General features: G+C 35.8%; 4 protein-coding genes and 1 long non-coding RNA gene across 5 annotated transcripts; 2 read left to right on the top strand and 3 right to left on the bottom strand.

The window, feature by feature from the left end:
• Positions 1-2,470: 2,470 nt before the first annotated feature.
• LOC140814006 (uncharacterized) lies at positions 2,471-4,376 on the top strand. Its single transcript, XM_073172850.1, has 2 exons — positions 2,471-3,289; positions 3,753-4,376. Exons 1-2 carry the CDS (start codon positions 2,644-2,646, stop codon positions 4,124-4,126), a joined length of 1,020 nt encoding a protein of 339 aa, XP_073028951.1. The 5' UTR covers positions 2,471-2,643; the 3' UTR covers positions 4,127-4,376.
• Positions 4,377-4,416: 40 nt separating this feature from the next.
• On the bottom strand, positions 4,417-7,510 carry LOC140814005 (cytochrome c-type biogenesis ccda-like chloroplastic protein). Its single transcript, XM_073172849.1, is given in 13 exon segments — positions 4,417-4,598; positions 4,669-4,715; positions 4,795-4,887; positions 5,022-5,122; positions 5,259-5,331; positions 5,513-5,584; positions 5,586-5,675; positions 5,896-5,927; positions 6,018-6,103; positions 6,204-6,334; positions 6,835-6,890; positions 7,078-7,203; positions 7,281-7,510. Coding segments are annotated over 13 exon segments (1,074 nt in total). The 5' UTR covers positions 7,375-7,510; the 3' UTR covers positions 4,417-4,525.
• A 1,428-nt stretch (positions 7,511-8,938) lies between these two features.
• Positions 8,939-10,524, bottom strand: LOC140814401 (uncharacterized). Its single transcript, XR_012114099.1, has 2 exons — positions 10,396-10,524; positions 8,939-10,300 (listed from the first exon to the last, which is right to left on the bottom strand). It is a non-coding gene; the product is annotated as an uncharacterized lncRNA (long non-coding RNA).
• A 5,824-nt stretch (positions 10,525-16,348) lies between these two features.
• LOC140813810 (cyclic nucleotide-gated ion channel 4-like) lies at positions 16,349-20,348 on the top strand. Its single transcript, XM_073172557.1, has 7 exons — positions 16,349-17,041; positions 18,194-18,409; positions 18,560-18,873; positions 18,954-19,062; positions 19,155-19,391; positions 19,468-19,554; positions 19,728-20,348. Exons 1-7 carry the CDS (start codon positions 16,469-16,471, stop codon positions 20,241-20,243), a joined length of 2,052 nt encoding a protein of 683 aa, XP_073028658.1. The 5' UTR covers positions 16,349-16,468; the 3' UTR covers positions 20,244-20,348.
• A 549-nt stretch (positions 20,349-20,897) lies between these two features.
• LOC140814348 (uncharacterized) lies at positions 20,898-21,643 on the bottom strand. Its single transcript, XM_073173297.1, has 2 exons — positions 21,435-21,643; positions 20,898-21,267 (listed from the first exon to the last, which is right to left on the bottom strand). The coding sequence occupies exons 1-2, from the start codon at positions 21,570-21,572 to the stop codon at positions 21,076-21,078; spliced, it is 330 nt and encodes a 109-aa protein (XP_073029398.1). The 5' UTR covers positions 21,573-21,643; the 3' UTR covers positions 20,898-21,075.
• Positions 21,644-22,303: the final 660 nt, after the last annotated feature.

Here is a 22,303-nt window from a genome sequence, read left to right on the forward strand (position 1 = left end):
TGTTATAATTGGTTTGACGGCGGCAGCGATTTTATTTGGACTTGCGTTCTGATATATCTTACATCGAGAACAAACGATTTTTTTTCGAACAGGTCATATGCATACTTAAGAAAAATGTGAAATCTGGCAGTGGAAACAAGTACGTATGTTATAACGGGGTTGAAATGCAAGATCTGTTAATTGTCCCACATCGGTTGGATAAATAATCTTTGAGTGGCATATATTGCCTTGGACAATCCTCCCCCCTTGAGCTAGCTTTTGAGGTTGAGTTAGGTCCAAGTTTCAATCTTAACATGGTATCAGAGCCCGGGTTTCACCGTTATGTGTTGGACTGCCTATAATTAGGCCACCCATTCTGCCCACAATTGGGTCATTTGTAAACTTCACGCTCCAGATGTTCATTCCTGGGCGTGAGAGGGGTGTGTTAATTGTCCCACATCGGTTGGATAAATAACCTTTGAGTGGCATATATTGGCTTGGATAATCCTCCCCTCTTGAGCTAGCTTTTGGGGTTGAGTTAGGTCCAAGTTTCAATCTTAACAAGATCTATACAAAAGATACAATTATATTTTATTTCACACGTGTGTGTATCCAAAATTTGAGACAAAGATTCTAATGGTAATTGTCTGTCGGTTAAATCAAATCGGCAAAAGAGTCGAAGGCAAAAAGTTGTAGATATCCTTTATCATGGACTATATGCTTCATTTACCATATCATCACGTGTTTTATGTTTAATTATAAATAAAAAAGATGAACCTGACGGGGTTTTTTCCCCTTTTAAGCAAACACTAATTAAGAGATAAAAAATTAGCAAACAAAGAATAAATCCATAAACAAAGTTATGTAATTAATTCTATGCTACTCCGTTAAATATATAATTTCAAATTAAACAAATAAATATTTCTAATTATTCAAAAGTATTATAAGTTGAATGACGGGGGATTCAAGTACACTTGGTTTCGTTGATTGTACCGAGAAACGTTTTTATATTATTTTTAAATTTGAGTAAGTACTGTCGTACACATGTTTTAGAATCACATGTGATGCATATTTGTATATATATATATATATCATGTGATTCATATTTGTATATATATATATATATATATATATTTTATAATTTATTTGATTTAATTTAAATGAGAATCAAAATATAATTATAAAAAAATGAGAAGTTAACCTGAAATTTTGATATATGTATTGAAAAAATAAATAGATAAAAGAAAAGAGTAAAAGAAGATCTAAATAAAAATTGAACCTACAATTGATGTATAAGAAACAAATACTATATATACTGAACTAGATGTGATTTTCATTAAAATTTTAACATTTATTATATATAATTATTAAACAGAATATGATACCAAAGTTAGTTATTATATAATTATTAAAATAGAATATGATACCAAAAGTTAGTTACTTTAAGTATCTTAAACTTAATAATATTGAAAATGATAATCATCTTAATTACTTGATTTAAAGAATCTTAACCTTAATCTTGCTTTTGTCTGGCTCCACTGATTCGTAGTCACATGTTCCTATGTTTAAAAAAACGTATTCATTAGTTCCATATTTTGAAATCCCTTTAGCACAAAAATTACAAAGCACTTCTTTAGGTCTTGGATCTAATTTGTCTACGCACAAATTTCCAATCATATTTTGTTATAAACATTTATTTTTTAAAAATATTTTACATTTTTTAATAATTTGGAATTTCATTTTTAGAAATTTTGTGCATTTATACAAAAAATTTCACATGTTTTTATTATTAATCTTGCATAATTTTCAAGAAATCATGTTGTAAGAAAGTAAATTGATTTTGATACAAAATATCCAAAATACAATAATAATGACATAAATACACTGTCAATAGCCTGGATATCAAAATCTAGATAATTAAAAAGATAAATGATGTATAGATTAAGATATTATTGTTATTTTACTAAAAATTAAGTTTGGAAGTAAATTTTTTCAAAACACTCAAATTTTAACTTATATTAGCTTTAAAATTTTATTTTCAAACACTTTCTATTTTGTCTTTTCACTCATTTCAAAATAATCACTAAAAAATAATTCTAAAATAAGCAAAATATATCTCAAACTCTCTGTACATGATAGTAGGTGAGTCTCCGCTACATTAATAGTAGTTTACATAAGATGATGGCGATCGTCTCATTATAAAATAAAATAATATTAATAGTTCCAGAATTTTTTGTTTTAAATAAGATGATTGATTAATTATCTTAAATAAAACAAAAATTAAAAGATTTATTTCCGTATAACATAGACAGCCATATGATAGACATGTTTGGTAAGCATGCACGATAAACGTAACGTGGGTAAATGCTGACATGCTGTTTATATATATACATATATATATATATATATATATATATATATATTCATACACAGTAGGTCGGCCATGGCAAGCAGAGTAGAAATGCCACCTATAATCGTACTTGCCAGCTAACGCATATTCAATTCCCATTTTATCCACGATACCAGGCAACAATTACCATCCCTCCCGTTTGTCTATAAATACCCCTTCTTCCCAACCACACGCTCTTCCACTATTGCTGACGCCGCCGCTCCACATCTCTCCCTCTTATCAATCTAGACTTGTCGGAGAGCGTAAATTCAAATATGCCGATGCTGTCTCGAACATCATCTAGCAACCTCATTTTATCAGTTAAAGTTGTGTTCATATCCACCATCTTTTTGTCTGCTGGAATTATACTGAAATTTTCAGCTCCAACGATTACGGATTTTGCCCTCTATGAGGTGCCGTCAATATACAACGGCGTCGTCTCCTGGCTCAGGCCTCCGTATATGTACCTCTTCATCAACTGTATCATCATCTCCATCGTCGCCTGCTCCAAGCTACGGTCGAGGAAGGATGATGAAGAGTTTCTATCAACTCCTTCGCAGCCGTTAGATTGCATGGTTCACACGCAGCCACAGCCCGTGGCCGTTAAAGGTGCTGTACAGGCGGACAGGTACAAGTACGACGACAGCAGCAGTTATGATGTGAAGGTGGAGAAAGGAGTAGGATTCGACGCGTATGAAAACGTAGAAAAAGTTGTAAATGCTACCTCTGAGTCTGACAGACACGGTGGTATGGGGTTTGGAGACGAAACTGCAAGCAACAGAGAGAACGAGTATGTGGACGCGAAATCCACACGGACTGCGCCGGACAGCAAGGATACGAAGGAATATTCTGCAGAGAAAGTGAAATTGCCGGTCTCGGCTAGGTTCGGTAACCGGAGAAATCTCAAAGCTAGTCCCGAAGGTATTATACTTCTTTTCCCTAGCTCTTTTCTTTCAAAGCTGTTCGTTCGTACGCAGAGAGACGCGGGAAGTCATCGGCGAACCGGCGAGATCTAGCCGAAAAGTACAGCAGTCATTTGGCAGCTGCCGTTGAGCTGGCCCCTAATCTGGTGACATAGGAAATGGAATTGAGCCACAATTTTAAATACCGAGATCGTCCCTAGAAAGCTTCGAAGGCGACAAAACAGAAGCCCTCGGGACTTGAAACGATACGCAGCCGCAATGTCGTCTTCCCCATACCATTCTTTGATTATTGTAATCACTTTCCAACTTCTTAGTTAAAAACTATAAATTTTAATCAAAACGTCTTCAAGATATGCTTTACGATTGTCAAAACATTCATGCGATGATCTTTTGTCCCAATGCAAACACTTTGTATGAAAATTTTTCCGTAATTCCATTTTCCATTTCATGTTGAACAACAGGTGGTGGTAAAGCAGTGTTAGGAGTGTCGAAACCAAAGAAGCAGGACACACTGGAGAGCACCTGGAAAACAATAACAGAGGGCCGAGCGATGCCATTGACGAGGCACTTGAGAAAGAACGAAACCTTGGAAAAGACAAATCCACCAAAGGTGATCGTGACCACCAAAACTTTCAATGACCGGACAAATGCCAGGAGCCCACTGATGACCCCATCACCGGGGTCAGGGAAGCTTAGGAAAGAACCATCATTGAGCCAGGAGGAGTTGAATCGGCGAGTGGAGGCCTTCATCAAGAAGTTCAACGAGGATATGAGGCTGCAGCGGCAGGAGTCCTTGAACCAGTATGTGCAGATGGTTAACCACGGCTCCTGCTAAACAGGTGTTATGCAACTGCAACTTCACCGTCCTCTGTAATTTTGGACATGTCTCACAAAAAATGGAGAGATTGGTTCTAAATAGATAGATGGTGAGGACTTGGAAAAAGCTCAAGAAGAAGAACGTTCATTTTTCTGTACTCTAGCGTTTATTTGTTTCTTTATGCATCTCTTCTAAGTTTTGATGATTGGATAAAGGAATGCCATCAGGTAAATGTGATGATGAGATCTGATTTTCCCACTTGGGTACAGTTGATTTTGTAACCGGGGCTGTTCTTTTGTTATCATGAGTTGTATCGAAAGGACAATAGCTATCTTAAATTATTACACAAATCAGATGTTTCGATCGTAGTATTCGTGTTTCCTATACAAAGGAGGTGCACCACTTTGAGTGGGATGCTTACATTGCCATTGTTACTGGAAAAAGCCTATCCAACAGCGTATACAAACCGCCGCCTAGGAGGAGGGCACCACTGCAAATAAGACGCAAAATCGCATGTCAAGACTAATATTCTTTGATATGTTTATGAAAAATAGTACTACCTCATTGGATTGATCCATGCTGAGAATTTGCGGAGTGAGAGGAGGCTCTGCATATGCGACACCTGATTTAGAAATGGCTAACCTTTTGCTACTGGAAGGATTATTTTGTACTGTAAGAGTGGGTACCTGCAAAGCTCCAGCAAAGGAAGCCGCAAGAAGAAGAGGAGCAACATATCCAGTTGTGTATGTCAACAATAGGCTGCCACCTATGACCGGATTCTGTCATGGAAACATCAAATAACCCATTTTCACTCGCTTAAATGAAGTTTAGAATATAAGAAAGTTACTCGAGGGGGTGCTCCCGGCCCCATCAAATAACTGCGTGTAGCTATAGCAAGTAGATCAAAAAGTACCCTGGTTGATGCAACGTATCCCAGCAAGGAAGCAAGGACAGGAGTACTGCAAGGTGATGCAGCTAATGCAAATGTGAGCCCAGCCAAATATGCTTGAACGCCTGGTTAGTGAAGAGAGCAAAATATTAAAAGAAACATAACTAAGCTTGCTCTTTTCTTTCTTGAATATAAGCGTGAGCAATGCTTGTTCTTTTCTTTGTTGAATATTTTTCAGCAACCAAATAAAGTTCTTATTACTTGAAGGGAAATTAGCTGCGGCTGCACGAGGGTCAAAATTGTTGAAAAATGATGGAAGCTGTACTTCTATAATCTGTGCATCAACATCAAACAAGAAAAGATGTTGGAGCAAACAACACAAATATAGCAATTTAATAATTATTATAGATAGAACACATTGACGATTCAAAAGATCAGAGGCTGCTATTATTCAATACAATCCAACTTGGATACAACTCGTCATGTCACGGTGGCAGCACCACTGCTATATTTACCTCTAAGAGATTTAGACCCATGACAACAGCTAAAATGGAAGCAGCCACAGGTAGACCTTGCCCAATCTGACCAGTATGCCTTTCCAGCAAACGAGGCTGCTATACCAAGGAGGGCAAGTGTAGTTGCCAATCCCATTGCAAATGCAATCGAGTTACCAATCACCTGCCAGATGCAAACGTTAAAATATAGAAGAAATGTGGTTCATAGTACAGCATTTCTGCCGTCCACATGAGGCCCTCTAATCCTTGGAGGTAAGTTACGCAGGTGTGGTCTTGTCTCAATATAAAGATTTAAAATTTCGACACATGAAATGATTTCTTTCTGTTAAAGTTTCAGCTCTAAAATGACTAGCAAATACTAATGGTTGAGGCCATATGTTTACCTCTGTTCTGCTTTTTCCTGAGCCAAATGCCCCTAAATACACAAGAAAATCCAGAACGGAGAAGATATCATGAGGAACTACACAGTAACACAACACGAGAATCCCTGAGCCAGAGTCCTTACCGATATATCCAAGGGTAAGAGGTAAAACACTGAGTGTACATGGTGACAGGCTAGTTACAAGCCCAGCTCCAAAAATAACTGCCAAACTGCAAAAACATATAAATAAAAACCAGAAAGCAAGAGCTTACAAGAAAAGCCACAAACCTCGTGGAAACCAGAAAATGTTTGATACAAGTCAACACAAACCTCGTAAAACTGAGAGCTGACAACTGGTCCTGTACAGCCACATTAGCTTGTTGACCAGCCGAATATAGGAGGCCTGAAAGCCAATCTTCAGCGCTCCCATCAGCGATAGTGAGCAGAGAATTTGATTGTTCCTGTGTAAAGCAAAATTATTGTAAATATATGAAGGATGTCACCAAAAATCGCAAACTAATGAATAAACATTTAAATACAGCTTGTGAATGATGTGTCCAAGAAAACCGTCAAACAGGCCCCCATAACGAAGGATGAAGAGAAGGAAGAAAGAAAAAAGAAGACGACAAAAATGATGAAAAACAAGAAGATAAGAGACAAAGTAGAGGAAAGCAAGGACGACGATGAAAAGAAAAACGACAACGAGAGAAAAGAGTATTGGTCTCCAAAGTACAACTTGGAGTATGCTTATGCGCCTCAAGTATTTACTGATGAGAACTCAAATGCTTGCTCTGTTATGTAATGCATTTGTTAACGCTTTTATACATTATATATGTTCACAAGAACCCATTTTTTACTAAAAGAATAATGACAAGCAAACCAATAAAACAAACCTTTCTTGCTGCACGAACAAAAAAAAAACATAAATGAGCTCTTAAAACAAAAATCTACGAGTTCTCACCGCTATCGATTCCATAGTTACAGCATTTGTCATTGGCGTCGCAACCAAAGCCACAGCTGAACATTACAAAAACCAACAGTACTTCATATAAAAGTATCATGTCGAATATAAGCAAGCTTCACAACAAAAATATACCCATCATTAAAGCTACCCAGAAGAAAATTAAGTAACAGATCATTCAAAATGTAGAAAAGTATCAATTTTGTGGAAAACACACGTATATGTGAATGTTATATCAAATACCTGCAAAGGCACTCATGAAGGGATTCATAAGATCAAATTTGCTAGTACGGGAAACCGATAAATTCACATTTTGAACAATATCAGGCTCGTGTTTGAGGATCCCGGAGAGCTCCTTATCAAGATGACCTTATCAAAATGAAAATTAAATATCAAGAACCCGTTGATTGAAATATGGCGGGTTTGTGCTGCGGAATGTAATTTACCACGAATTTCAGTGGGTGGACGTTTTAAACTCAAAATTGGAACAGGATGACAGCTAAATTTGCAGCCGTGACTGTTGAGTAGATACAATTTCATTTGCAAATCTCACGATGCGTGGAAACAAGAGGAGTGGAGTTGGAGCAGATGGTGGACGTCGGGGAGATAATTTAGCCATTTTTTCTCGAGTAAAATGCATATCACCCCTCGATGTATCCCATATTTTCACTTTACCCCTCGTAGATATTCATAGTTCTTATTTTGAACCATATGCTATTTAGATTAAATTATGATAATATTATTAATTATTCTAATTATGAAAACTTTGTCTATAACAAGATAATAAAGCATAAAACATGTAAAAAAAATGGTTCAACAGAATATTATCCCACCAAAATCCTTCAGAAAATGATTATTGAAGATATTTTAAACCCACAATGAATTAACTTGAACAAAAAATCAAGTAGATGCACGTGATATTGTATTTTCAAGTTAAAGTAGTAAAAGAAAAAGAAGTCTTGCCTACATGATGTCTCCTTGATAGTATACATTCTAAAAAACATCAGGCCGTAAAAAAAACATTTTTTTCTTATTGTACCGAGTAAAATAACTGATTTTGTCACAAAATTGACATTTCGTCATGGCATCATCATTTGAATGTAAAGTTTCACATAATCTTTCTTCCTCATACACAAGGCAAAAACTTGTGTGAGACAGTCTCACGGGTCGAATTTGTGAGACGGATCTATTATTTGGGTCATCCATGAAAAAATATAATTTTTTATGCTTAGAGTATTACTTTTTATTGTGAATATGAGTAGGGTTGACCCGTCTCACAGATTAGTATACGTGAGACGGTCTCACATGAGACCAACTCCATACACAAAACTAGTAGTTAAAAGTTGAGATGATCAATTACAATCAGCAAATGCGATGCTATTATGGTCAACATCCATCTTCCCTAATGAGCAGAATCTTTCCATGAAGATGAAATGCAACGATTTAGGAACAAAAGAAAATGTAGTAGAAATATAAAATAGAAATAGATATACGTTAGACGATACAATATCTAGCTCGACTCATTTCTTTATTTTAAACATTTCAGATTTTCTTCTATATACAACTAATTACATTTTTGAGAATGATTTAAAAAGTTCTATGATTTAGTTTCCGGGTTCGATTTTAATTTCAAAACTAGAAGTTTTAATAACTATTTCTATAAGAATAAATATATATAGTTAATATATAATTAGAAAATTAAAGAATAAAAATCTATTTGATTAATTTGTATTATTGTTTTTGAAATTATATCGGTCTACATTAATATTATTTTTTAGAATTATGTTAATTAAATTTAATATAATGATATATTAATGAATTTGTAAATAGATTTCAGTGGAATATATTATTCATATATTTGAAGCCCTAATGGCTAGTGCTGCGCGAGTTGTGGAGATGGGTTAACTTCGTATCAGTTCGTAAGAGGATCCAATCGATCTTTCAATAGCTCTAATTGTTTATTACTAGCAACCATGCACATCAACAATTTTAATTAATATTTAGTTAAGTAATATACTTGACGTGAAATTTTAATAAGTTGAAAAAATTAAGTTGAGTGTAAAATAAAATTGACGACCAAAAACTATAAGAAGTTGGAAAAAAATTATAAATAAACCTTTGTATCACAAAATCCATGTCTATTCAGTTAGTCGTACAGCCTTTTGCCAAAATCAGTTCTCGCTGTCTTGCTTTCACCCTTTAAAATCTTCACCTCAGTCTTCTCAATTTTGAGACATGGCTTTTGCGACGGCCTGCATTTTCCGCGCATTCTTTGATCTCTTCATCGGTCTTCCCTTTTCCACCTTCCTGCATTGTAATTCAACACAATTGTTCCACATTTCAGATAAAATACAAGGATGGTTTCCTGGTACAAATCTTATCCACCAAATCACAAGTTTCTTCAAAATTTCTCTCACAATCTACCAGTTGATCCAGTCACAATGCTAAAAGACGATGTGCACTTGGCAAAAAATAAATAAATTAGACAGCATTGAGTGTGAGGAATGAGAAAATCTCCAATCCAACGTCGAATCATCTCATGTATCCAGGTCGAAAATAACATGAGTCTTCTTTGGATGATCACAAGAAGAGGCAATCATATTTCCACACCAACGATTAGGCTTTTCACCCATTTGATAATTGTCACACACTAGTACTTCATTCTATAAGTCTTAGTTGGTGTTTGGTTAATTAGTCACCGGCAATTGAGATTTCCATTTGTAATATATAAATTGCTAGACTACAATCCTAAACAGTTAGTTTTTCAGAAATATTATCTCAATCCACGAAGAACTATCATTTATTCGTTCCTTGTGTTCTTGAATAATAATCTGATAATGGAAATCTACCACTCGATCTGTGTACAATTAACTATAATAGTAAATTCAAGTTTTTCATAATTTTTTGATTTAAATGAGTTAATTGATTGCTCCAAGATGGTTCACGTACAGATGACCAGCATGGCTTTTAAACAACCTAGGCTGAAGTGCTTTAGAACTCAGTAAAGATCTACTGCAGCCACAAATAGATTTAATTCTCCTGGAATCTGTAATCTTGCAAGAGCCCGTTCGCAAGAGAAATCACATCAAGCCCGTATCCAGGGGTGGTCAATTTGGTTGAAAAGCAAATAAATGACCTATATTCAAATCTAGCAGTTACATGATTTGAAATCGTCAAGTTGGTAGCACAAAATTCTAAACAGATACGTTAGATTTCTGACAATAACTTAGAATCAACCAAGACTGACATGATCTGTAGCTCATTTTCGGATCAGCAAATATCAAGAAATGCACAATTATCGGCTCACTCGTCTTCTATTCACAGAGATAGCTCAAGAATAACACCTCAGAACCATAATTAACACACGTTTAAACAACAATCGAACTTGCGGACGGATAAATCGTACTGACCGTAAAGGATACACTGGCAGTAGGTTAGGGAGCCACAGCTTCTGACGCGTCCATCACTGAAAATGACAAGCTTCAGAAAGCGTAAAGTTTCCATTTTTGTAACTTCAAAAAAAAATCCAATGGGTAATTTAATACAAAAGATAATCCGAACCTTCGGAAAAGTTCGGGAAGGAATCCGTAGACATTGGGTCCGAACCATTCTTCTTCTTCTTCTTATTTATGTTCTTCCCCATTAGTCCAAAATCATCAAGTTTCCCCCAAGCATCAAATGTATTTCATTAAAAAAAGAGAAAAAAGATGCCCTGGAGTCCGAGATTTTATAGTCGTGGATTTTCACAGAGGACCAACTGGGCGAGAGACGAAAGATTATTGGGTAACGGGCTATGATTATGGCTCTCACAATAATAATTATTGTAAACCACGGTTAATGAGATCTTATCCATGTGGACATTGTCTCCATGAAAAGATGGATGATCAAGATCTTGTCAAACATACAATTTAAAAAAAAAAAAAAGTGGGTCCTACATATGCATGGACAAATCTTGACCATCCATCCTATCATGGGGACAATGCCCGCATAGGTAGGATGAAATAAACCGTAAACCACATCTATTATCATAATTATATAACATGCCACGTCGTCATAATAAAAAAATATTCATCTATTCCATCGGCTGCTCAGACACCCTAGCTTTATTCGTTAATAATGAATTACAATAATGGCAATTCCATGATCTTATCCAAAAATTTTATTTAAATGATGATATGTTACATACTAATGTGGTTTCAGGAATACGAGTCTGATGGAATTGATTGGTGCCCTGGAAGATGTTCGAAAACAAGTTCTCCGAGGTACTGTTGAGGTATAAAAGTGCTTCGTTCCCGTCGATACTTCCATGAACTGAAGAGTGTGGTAGTATCATTGCAATCATGTAAGAATAACACCTATCGTGCCAGTAATTTGCTGGTCATATGCACTTTTCAAATTGTCATCGTGTCATCCGATCACCTTTCACGATCCACCACTTCAAATTATTTCGACTTGTACACTTGCAGGTGTCCGTGGTGATATTGCAAGAAAGGAGTACGGTGTTTTACTGGGTTGAAAAAGCAGATCCCTGACCTAAAGTTAAATGAGCGGTTGATGGCAGTAGTTCAAATACAATCAGGTAAAGCCTTTCTGCTTTATAATGCGGCCATTCAATCATATTAAAATGCTCTAATCTGAATACACCGTCTCCTGCAGTGGTTCGTGGATGGTTGTTCGAAAGCGTTTTTATCGCCTTCAGAATTTTAAACAGTCAATTTGTGGAAAAGTAAACAAATTTTTATTTGGTTTCAGGATCTGCCACCAGAAATGTTGCCTTTGGTTGTAAAACAATTTTAGGCAAGCTGGTCGGAATATGAAATCAAGATGAAATCTGTGAAGGAGATGTGGTAAAAGCAAGATATCTTTACAAGTGAGTTTATTATATTGTTTGCAAAGATCCTTTTAACAGCAGCTCTAGGAAGAAATCAGAAAAATCTGGCTCAAACTTGCACCGGTGTTGCATTTTTAACTCGCGGAATACATAGGACCTGATTAATAGGTTATTCTTTGTGTTTGTGGAGGTTATTAGAAGGAAAGTATATCTGATTGATGTTGTTCAAAATATATGAAAAACATGACAGATATGTAGTAAACCAAACAAGCGTGCTATTCATAATAGAGTATGACTAATGTATAAAACCAGCAAATCAGTATCTTGAAGAAAACAATAGTATAATGCTTAATTAAATCAAACCGAAGTCTGTAGCTTGTACAGTTTCCTTAAAACAGATTCGCTCCCTCCGATATGTGCTCCGAGGATTCAGCGGACGTCTGTTTCCCATGATACAACGGGCAAACCAGCAGAGTTGCAGCACAACGCACTATGCTAGCGAATAAAATCAGTACCTGAAGTTTATCAGTGAACAAAGCAGAAGCAGAACAAATAGAAGCCTAAAAACCACCTTTATCTATACCATTTCATTTTTCTAATATGGGACAAACACACATTTCCAAATTTCTATTCACTCATATGAAAAGCCCATAAGCCTAAAAACCACCTTTAATCCAACAATTGAGTGGTCTCTTTATTTATAAATTAGACTATAGTGGTACAGGATTTGCCTGAGTAGGACGAGGCAGCGGGAAATGAATACATCTGTATTCCATATTGAACTTTTTTTGCGGTTCATCGCAGATTAGTTTGGCTGCAGCCAAAATGAGTCTCGGCTCTGGCATTCGTACATGTGAACCTGCGAGGCTCAATGAACACTCACCTCGTTTAGATTGGGAGAATACATTTATGGGAGTTCAAAATCTATCTGCAAGCACGCCTATAAGATTTGTCCATGATGGTTTCTATGACAAGGACAGAAATATTGGCGGTTATGCTGTCTGCCCCCTCGTGAAGAAGTTTGAGCAAAGGAAACAAAATTTTGACGAGGAAGCCTTGGAAATTATTGAGGTCAAGGCGGGGACTACTCAACGATGGAGAAAAAACTACGAAGTTCGGGTAAGGGAAGCAAAGGCGAAATTATACAGAATAGGGATGGTTGAATCTGAGAAACACAGAAAGAAATGGTGGGGAAGGAAAAGTATAAGATTTTAGCATCATTCTATTCTGCCTATTGGTGTCAAGCAACACTGCAGTGACGGTGAGAGGCTTCTTTTCGAGAAGATTCATGTTCATCTCAACTTCGGATTGGGCTGCAGTACTCAGGCTGGTAGCAGTCCTGCAATACTTGGGCAGGGGAAAAGTCACTCGAGATACAAAGTCATGCAGTGTTGTAAACGGCGGGAGACCGCTGCGATTGAATTTTTTAAGCCATTTTTTTATATATAGATAATCAAATATAATAATGCATCGAATTGTTTTAACAATATTTGATAGATAATCATACGTCAATGGTGGGAATACTTGGAAGATGATGGAAATTAAAAACAAAAGAAAGTGGGTTGTGTTTCTATTCTAACTAGATTTTTTAGAATTGATTGGCTTTGATTGAATTTTAAAATTAATTGACTTAACTAATTTTTAAAAATTAATTGAGTTGGACCGAGTTGAATTTTAAAATTATTCACCGTCTCACCCACTTGATGCGAAGGCGGGTGGTCGAGGGCCGCCTACCTCATCGACCACCATTTACGACAATGGAGTTACGTAACAGTGACAATTCCACTTCCATACCCATAAATGAATTGTGCACGCATTCTAAGTTATCTTTAACTATATTTGGAAAGTGATGTCGTGTGTGTTGTATTATTTTCAATCTGATCATCAAGAACAAATACAGTTGAATGTTGTAATTTGTGCGCGGCAAAGGGATGATAAATGTGAATACGCCTCTCCTGTACACATTGTTTGAAGTCCCTCGATTTCCGACTCTTTATTAGAGAGGATTAGCTATGTATCATAAGTGATACACATGCTCTATGTCGGATCATATATATAATGTGCGAGGCCAAATTAAATAAGAATATGTGTCTTGTGATACGATCTCACGAATCTTTATCAGTAACACGAATCTTTATCAGTAAGACGGGTCAACCCTACCGATATCACAATAAAGAGTAATACTCTTAACATAAAAAAATAATTTTTTTTCATGGATGACCATAATAAGAGATCCGTCTCACAAAATACGACCCGTGAGACCGTCTCACATAAATTTTTGATATTGAAAGAATGGAAAGGTATTAGAAGGAAACTTGAGAGTTGGTTTAATGTGCTGTGAACAGCAGGCAATACGTAGGTAGGTAGGCATACCGGGCCGGGCCGACATCGTAGGGACTAAGCATAGTAAATAAAAACAATTTCTTTTGGAATAAATCAAGTTGATTCATAAATAATAATTTAAAATAATCACAAAAATTTTTAAAATCATCAGTTTTCTTTTAATATAAAGAAAATGATTTCATAAAATTTTATCATTATTTAAAATGGACAATTTAATTGACATTTTTATGTTAAAATTTAAAGGAATATTATAAGATGAGGAAAAAAGAAGAGAAACTTAACTGCTAGTTTTTTTTTTTTTCTGGAGACGAAATTTTTGTTCGTGAATTTTCTCTAAACAAAATACAAGTTTGAACAGAGAGCTCTGAATGTGTCAATAATAATTGGGTCTTGTTGTGTATGAAAAACGTGGTTTATTATTATTCTCTTGAATTATTGTAAATTTGCAGATTCAGAATCCTTATTTTAATATAATATTATAATATCAGTATGTAACCCACAACCATTTATTTAAGGGTGTTGATTATTTTTAATTAACATGAAAATAGAACTCACGCTCTCTCGTAGAGAGACGTTTATGCCAAATCCGTCTAAGAGATGGTTGGCAAGCCGCAGCCATTTTTGTGATATTTCCATGGCTTGTGGGCAATGATGAGGATGAAGGCAACTCCGGTTTAAATATTTACTTTGGGAAAACAAGTTTTTTGGATGGAGCAGCTTAAGTAAAGTCCAAGTGAATTGGCATTTGGGGAAACAAATTTTGGTGTAGTTCTACCTACTTTTCTACTTTCATATCTCGTGAACTCTGAGGTGGGGTGCCAGAGATTCATGGTAGTCCTACCAAAGCACAAATACCCAAGTCAGTGAATAAAATCAACCAAGCACTTAATGAATTTATCATCGCTCTAAAATAAATATAAAACTATCTATATTAAATCAAATGTCTTTTATAATTATATGCTATAAAAAAAAAAAATCAGTCATACATATTTGTCTCATTTGTTTGGATCTGGTGTTGTGCACAATATCATGCATCGACGGTTGGAGTCCATCCAACGACTATATATGGTGTAGTATAGACTAGAGTATCTCTGGTCCTATACAATTTGATCTTATACTTCGGAGCAGTCCCACAAATGAAGTCAAATAATAGAAAGAAGTAATAATTTACATATATGTATATGTATTATTCTTACAAATAATGAATGCAAACCAACAAAAACGAGGAAACTACATCGAACCTGTGTTGTTCGAACTTATATGAGAATATGGGGATTCATGTCCTTTCACGCATTTATCAGCCTAAACACCAAGTACCTTTTCAACTATTTAATTTCCCATTTTACCCCTGACATTTGTTAAGTTCTAAGCTTAGGTGATCATGTCAAAAACATGATATTCAATTCAATTCAGTTCCTAAAATTTAAGCCATGATAAATACAAATTAAACCAAAATCATGTAAAATGGATTCATATGATAAATAAATATTACATCAAATGTTTCAATCCACCCCAAAATTGTCAGACAGAAAATGACGATGCACATTGTTAGAACACCGCTTCGGTAGATGAGATCCACCTGCAGGTTAGCACCTAAGAATAGAAGTTCACAGAGAGAAGTTAATTACATGAATACAGAAGAGTTAATGGAACTTGAATTCAGGGATAGGCCCCATTTCCTTTTATTTCTTGTATTTATATGCAAACAATATCCAAGCTATAAACGTGTTTTGCTTCCTAAAATTTATTCCAGGGTTTTTACAAATTCTTCCACAAATGCTATACAATTGTTACTCTGGTATATATAAAGTCTACCAATCTCCAAGGTGCACCTCTAGTGCGTTACGGCCTCTGCTCACTTCCCTCGAGCTCCTCTCGACTCCTAACATATATACATCCACGATTAATATATAATTTAAATTTGGATCGACTTTATTTCATTTTCAAATCAATTAATTATAAATAAGTTGAATGTAAGGTATAGAGACCAACATATTTCACGCTCGAACGATACATTTTTAATGAAACATTAGAACAGTATTAGGTGGATTTAGATATTTAACTAACTTGTTACGATTTTTGTGTATCTTTATTATATTTAAAAAATTAACAGAATATTACATTTTTAATATTGTATTTTTCATTTATGTTTATTTTGGTTATATATACATATATTTATTGGGTTTTGATTATTTTCCAATAAAGTTCTAAGATGACATCGAATGGATCAAGATTTTCCAAAATCTTATTATTACATATAAAAGAATTAAAGATATGTCTGTACAACCACAAGGGTATAGTGGTCAGTTAACCAAATAGTATTCACCAAATTAAGTCGTTCATTCTTCAGATCTTAAATGATATATGATGCACCATGTCTCAAAGCATGCATTGTCCCCCCAGTTTATCTCCATCGTGTTCTAAAGAAAACAAAATTAGTTAAAGATTAATCCATCAGCCATGGCGAGCCATGTGCGAGAACGGATTAGTCATACCGATGTCGGCAACGAGACTGATTTTTATTCCGAAGAAGAAGTAGATGATGAAGAGGTGGAGGAGGAGGTGAACCAAGAGGAGGAGCAAGACATCAATCCAGACTGTTGTAAAAGCTTTATCGGCTGCAATGGGCGGAGACGTCATGAGGGGTGGTTCTGGGGCAACGTTTTGGACCCTAGGGCAAGATGGGTTCAAGAATGGAACAGGATATTCCTCCTGGTATCCGCCGCTGGCTTGTTCGTGGATCCGCTTTTCTTCTACGCCCTTTCAGTAAGCGAGAACTGCATGTGCCTCTTCGTTGACGGGTGGTTCGCTGTCACCGTCACCGTTCTCCGCACCACGACCGATGCCTTGCACTTGTGGAACATGTGGCTGCAGCTCAAGATGAACCTCCGCAGCACCGGGGTCCCCCCCAGGAGGAGTGATTCCCAGTTGCATGATGTCAACTCCACCACCACTCGATCCATCGCGTCGAAATATTTGAAGGGTAAAAAGGGTTTCCTTCTGGATCTATTCATCATCCTTCCATTGCCCCAGGTAAGACGATTCCTTTTTCTGGCACTTATCAGAAATAATTGTGTGACATACTCAGCGGGAGTGCTGCCAAATTGCCTGGACTAATGTTTGGATGTATTGAGTGGTTCTTGTGAGGTAAAGAATCCGGCATGTCATCTGAATTGTTTGTATGCAGTAGGAGTGAGAATCACATTTACTATGCATGCAGAAATAACTGGCATACTATCGTACCCATTGCGCAGTTCATTAGAGTTCATGTGACCTGGGCCTGCTCGTAAATTTCAAATGTCCACACATTTATTTAAATATAATATTACTAATTATCATTTGAAAACAAAAATAAAATTTGGAGTGTACAATAATTCATGAAGCCATTAATTAAATATGTCGATATGAACAAATAATTTGGAGATATATATGGAGACGCCTGCACATAATTATATTTTGTTTACATTGTTTTCATAATGAAGATATTACAAAATTCATTTTTAAGTAAGCTAATTAAGGGTTTGGTTTAAAAATATGTGCATCTTTGAAAAATAACCTTGAAACCAAGTGTTTAGGATTAAGACATATCATCAATATATTTTGGTGAGTTTTCAATCAAGTGAAAGTTACCATTTTGGCTGCAAAATGATCAAGAAATCGGTTTTGCACCTCTTCTGATTTCCTCATCACTAGAATTTTAGATCCTTAGGTTGAATAATTGGAAAATTCAAAACTAGCTAGCATAAGGACAATAACATATTATCAGACCCAACGGTCACAATACATTTGAAGTCGTCGATCGGGTCCATGTCTGGATATGTGAACCTCATGACCCCAAATGTATTAGGGCGTTGGATTTGGCATAAAAGGGTATTTTCCTTTATTTATTGCATAGGTATACAATTGTTTCTGTTGTGTAAGTCACATAGAGACTAGGAATTATTTAAATTTGTTTAATTTTTAGATATTTATTATTGAAAGAACTTGTATATATCTCGTAAAGTAAGGGAACCTAGAATGGTGTATTTGTATATAAAACGGAAAATTAAAACTAGTTTCTATGTTCTTAAATCTCAAAGTGGTTGACCTAGTTTCCTATACTTGAAATATATATATTGTTGGATTTGTAAAAGCAATGGAACATAGTGATGGTAATGTTTGGAGAAAAATAAATGAAAATTTCAGATGGTAATGTGGGTGGCGATCCCCAAGATGTTGGATAAAGGATCAACAACGGCGGTGATGACAGTACTATTAGTAACATTTATCTTCCAGTATGTGCCCAAAATCTACCATTCGGTTTGCCTGTTGCGACGCATGCAGAATCTGTCCGGCTATATTTTCGGAACTGTTTGGTGGGGCATTGCTCTCAACATGATTGCGTATTTTGTGGCATCTCATGTATGTAAAAGCTTGCTCTTATGTATAACCCAATTATTTTACGCAATTATCTAGGAATCAATAAATAATTGAAAAGTTTATTGCGAATTAAACGTCAGCGGAACATGTCTAAAATAAATTCTAAGACGAAATGATGCCAATGACTTGCAGGCCGTGGGAGCATGCTGGTACTTGCTAGGCATACAAAGGGCCGCAAAGTGCTTGAAGGAGCAATGCATGGTTACAAAAGACTGCCACATGAGAATGATGGCTTGCCAACAACACATTTATTATGGAACAAGAAATTTGATAACGGATAGAGCACGATTCATATGGGGCGAAAACACTATGGCAAGATCCACTTGCCTCCAAAACTATGACAATTTCGCCTACGGAGCTTATAAATGGACGGTTCAGCTCATTTCGAATGAGAATCGTTTGGAGAAGATAATATTTCCAATCTTCTGGGGTCTCATGACTCTCAGGTAAATAATATACAGTTATTGAATAAAAGTTATTGTGATAACCATTATGTAAATTTCACTCTTTGTGATTAATGGAACAGTACATTTGGGAATTTGGAGAGCACTACGGATTGGCTAGAACTTGTTTTTATCATCATTGTGCTGACCACTGGTCTAATTCTGGTCACAATGTTGATCGGTAACATCAAGGTGATCAAAGTTGAATAATCCTCTTTTAATTTCTTCACTAATATAATTAGTGAAAATTTGATACAGATGGCCACATTAAATGATATTATCAGGTGTTCCTGCATGCGACCACGTCAAAGAAACAAGCAATGCAACTGAAGATGAGGAACATAGAGTGGTGGATGAGAAAGAGACAACTGCCAATGTCGTTTAGGCAAAGGGTGAGGAACTACGAAAGGCAACATTGGGCAGCAGTGCGCGGAGTAGATGAATGCGAGATGACTCGAAATCTGCCTGAAGGACTAAGGAGAGACATCAAATATCATCTGTGTTTAGATTTAGTTAGACAGGTAATTTTTTAACAATTATCAGAAAAATTGGTTTCCTTTTTAAATCTATTCAAATTAATTAATGGAACTGTTTCAGGTCCCTTTGTTCCAGCACATGGATAACTTGGTCCTGGAGAATATCTGTGATAGGGTCAAGTCCCTCATATTCACAAAAGGAGAAACTGTGAGTGTAAAATAGTAACAAGTTATAAGATATTGTAAATTAACAAGCATATATTGTGCCAACCGTTGATTGCAAGAACACAAAATAAATATTTCCACACAATATATATCAATCAATAGACATATATATTCTTCATTAATTAATAAGTTTATACTCTCTTTCTTGTTGGGAAGATAACACGAGAAGGAGATCCAGTTCAAAGGATGATATTCATAGTAAGAGGTCATCTCCAAAGCAGCCAAGTTCTGCGCGACGGCGTAAAGAGTTGCTGCATGTTAGGCCCCGGAAACTTCAGTGGAGATGAGCTCCTCTCATGGTGTCTACGAAGGCCCTTCATCGAAAGGCTTCCACCATCTTCATCTACGCTCGTGACTCTCGAAACAACCGAAGCTTTTGGGCTCGAAGCGGATGATGTAAAGTATGTGACACAACATTTTCGGTACACATTTGTGAATGAAAAAGTTAAGAGAAGTGCTCGTTACTACTCTCCTGGATGGAGAACATGGGCAGCTGTGGCCATTCAATTGGCCTGGAGGAGATATAAGCATCGGCTGACGCTTACATCTCTTTCGTTTATTAGGCCGAGGAGGCCATTGTCTAGGAGCTCTTCGCTTGGCGAGGACAGGCTCAGGCTTTACACGGCGCTGTTGACCTCCCCTAAGCCGAATCAGGATGATTTTAATTTCTAATTTTGTGTTTTTATGAGTTTATATATGAATATATGCGAAATGTATCCTAATAAATTCATCGAATTGTTAAAGGCTTTTCTATTATATACATACTTGTGAGTCAAATGGATGGAGCATTTTTAAGAACATTTTATTGGAAAATTGGTATTAAAAATTGAAGAAAAATTGTAGCCATTTCAAAAGTGCAGAAATATCCACTTTTTTCTTTATTTCCACCAAGTATTTAAAGACTTTTCATGTTGTTCTCGTTCGATTCGACTTGTGCTCTTCTACGTACCATGCATGGACTCCGCGACTCCAAATTGTTGGATGAAATCCTTTTACCATGTACGTACCAATTTTCCCAGGTTGTAATTGCACTTCTGGCCTCTAGCCTAGTCTGTTTAAACTTTTGGCAGAGCAATTTAATAAATATTTAATTTGAACACTTTATTTCAACTGATTATCTACCATATCATTTTGCAAAGGTTAATTCAACCATGGCAGGAGGTATAGATCCAACGTGCTCAATACATTTGGGCCATAATCAATCACATAAACTAATCAATTTTGTGAGATAAATTTCTATTTTAATAAAAATATTATTTTTTACTTTTCGAGGTATGATTAGTGAATTTATTGCACTAAATTTATAAAATGATAGAATTCATATCGTGTATAATATCGAATAATCCAAAACTAATGGTGTAGGTACCAAATACATTTCAAGATTTGCACAGCTGAGAAGGACCTCGATTTTGTGGCTTACAATTAGATAGACATCACGGGTGATGTCCGTTAAGGTGTATAATACATACGGACTGAGGAGAAACGCGTTTTTGAAACTACGACTTTAGGCCATGCTCTTCAAAGTCGGGAATTCACGATCTCCCTCGAATTCTAGTCCCGTCGATCCTCTGAAGAGTAAAATAGTAAGGCTCCCAACACAAAAATGTATGAAACAACCGTAACAATGTGTGACAAACGAACCAAAGTCCTTTCCTACAATACATTGCCAACCTGGTCCATACATCGTATCAAATCCCTGTAATTAAAATAACCCAGAAAAATCAAAAATAACAAACAACTAATGTTGGAATTTGACAGACAACATATATAAAATTTAAAATACATTTTTTCCTTAGAACTATTATTGAATCATATTAGCTTACGATATGAGTTAGAAAAGGGGAAAAAACAAACAATGGTTACCTTCTTAATAGATCGGGCAATTTCAGTGGCTTCTGTGACGTCGAAGAAATCAAGTGCTTTTGCAGCCAAATCTAGAGCATCTTGTTGCATGGTCTGAAGCATATCAGTCTCACCAATCACTGCCTTTCCTTCCAACATCCTGAAGATTTTCAAGAAAACAATTAACAAACGTTTCTTGATTTTATTCTTTCTATCATCGATATCCTTATATATATATATATATATATATATATATATATTAGTGGACCAATGGGGTAGCCGAGTAGATCAAGATTCGATTTTTGTGGTGTCTACATGCATATGATGCTCTGTGGCATCATTCTCTAATACGCCAAAGAATTAAAGTTGGGCCAACATCATCATCCGAACAACACATATTGTAGAATTTTTCTGTGCAACCACATTATTTGCAAGATGCTTATACGGATTTGGATTTCCTACTAGGTTGAAAACACAACATTTGGTATTATGTATTTTTTATACGAGATGATCACGTGATTATCTTGTGGACATCACACCATATGAGATAAATTTAAAAGGTTGCAGATTAAACGAGATGATCGTATAAAAAATGTGTTGTGTTTTCAAAAGAGTAGAAGATCCAAATCCGGCCTATACTCTCTTGCCTACGAGCACGATTCATTTAAATCTGTATTGATTACTAATCCACCCTTTTTTTGCATTTAAAAAAAGTTACCAAAGCTAGTTGTAATTTTAATGAAATCATGTCAATATTGAATCTTATAATGCTATAGCATGCAAAGACGTTTGAGTCATTTGTTTAAAGTTTTAGGACACCTCTGGAATATTCCTTTTTTTTTTTATGTTTAGATTATGTCATATATTATATTTATGGAAATTGTGGGCAT

This window comes from Primulina eburnea, chromosome 15 (genome assembly GCF_022965805.1).
Source record: "Primulina eburnea isolate SZY01 chromosome 15, ASM2296580v1, whole genome shotgun sequence".
NCBI classification, from domain to species: Eukaryota; Viridiplantae; Streptophyta; class Magnoliopsida; order Lamiales; family Gesneriaceae; genus Primulina; species Primulina eburnea.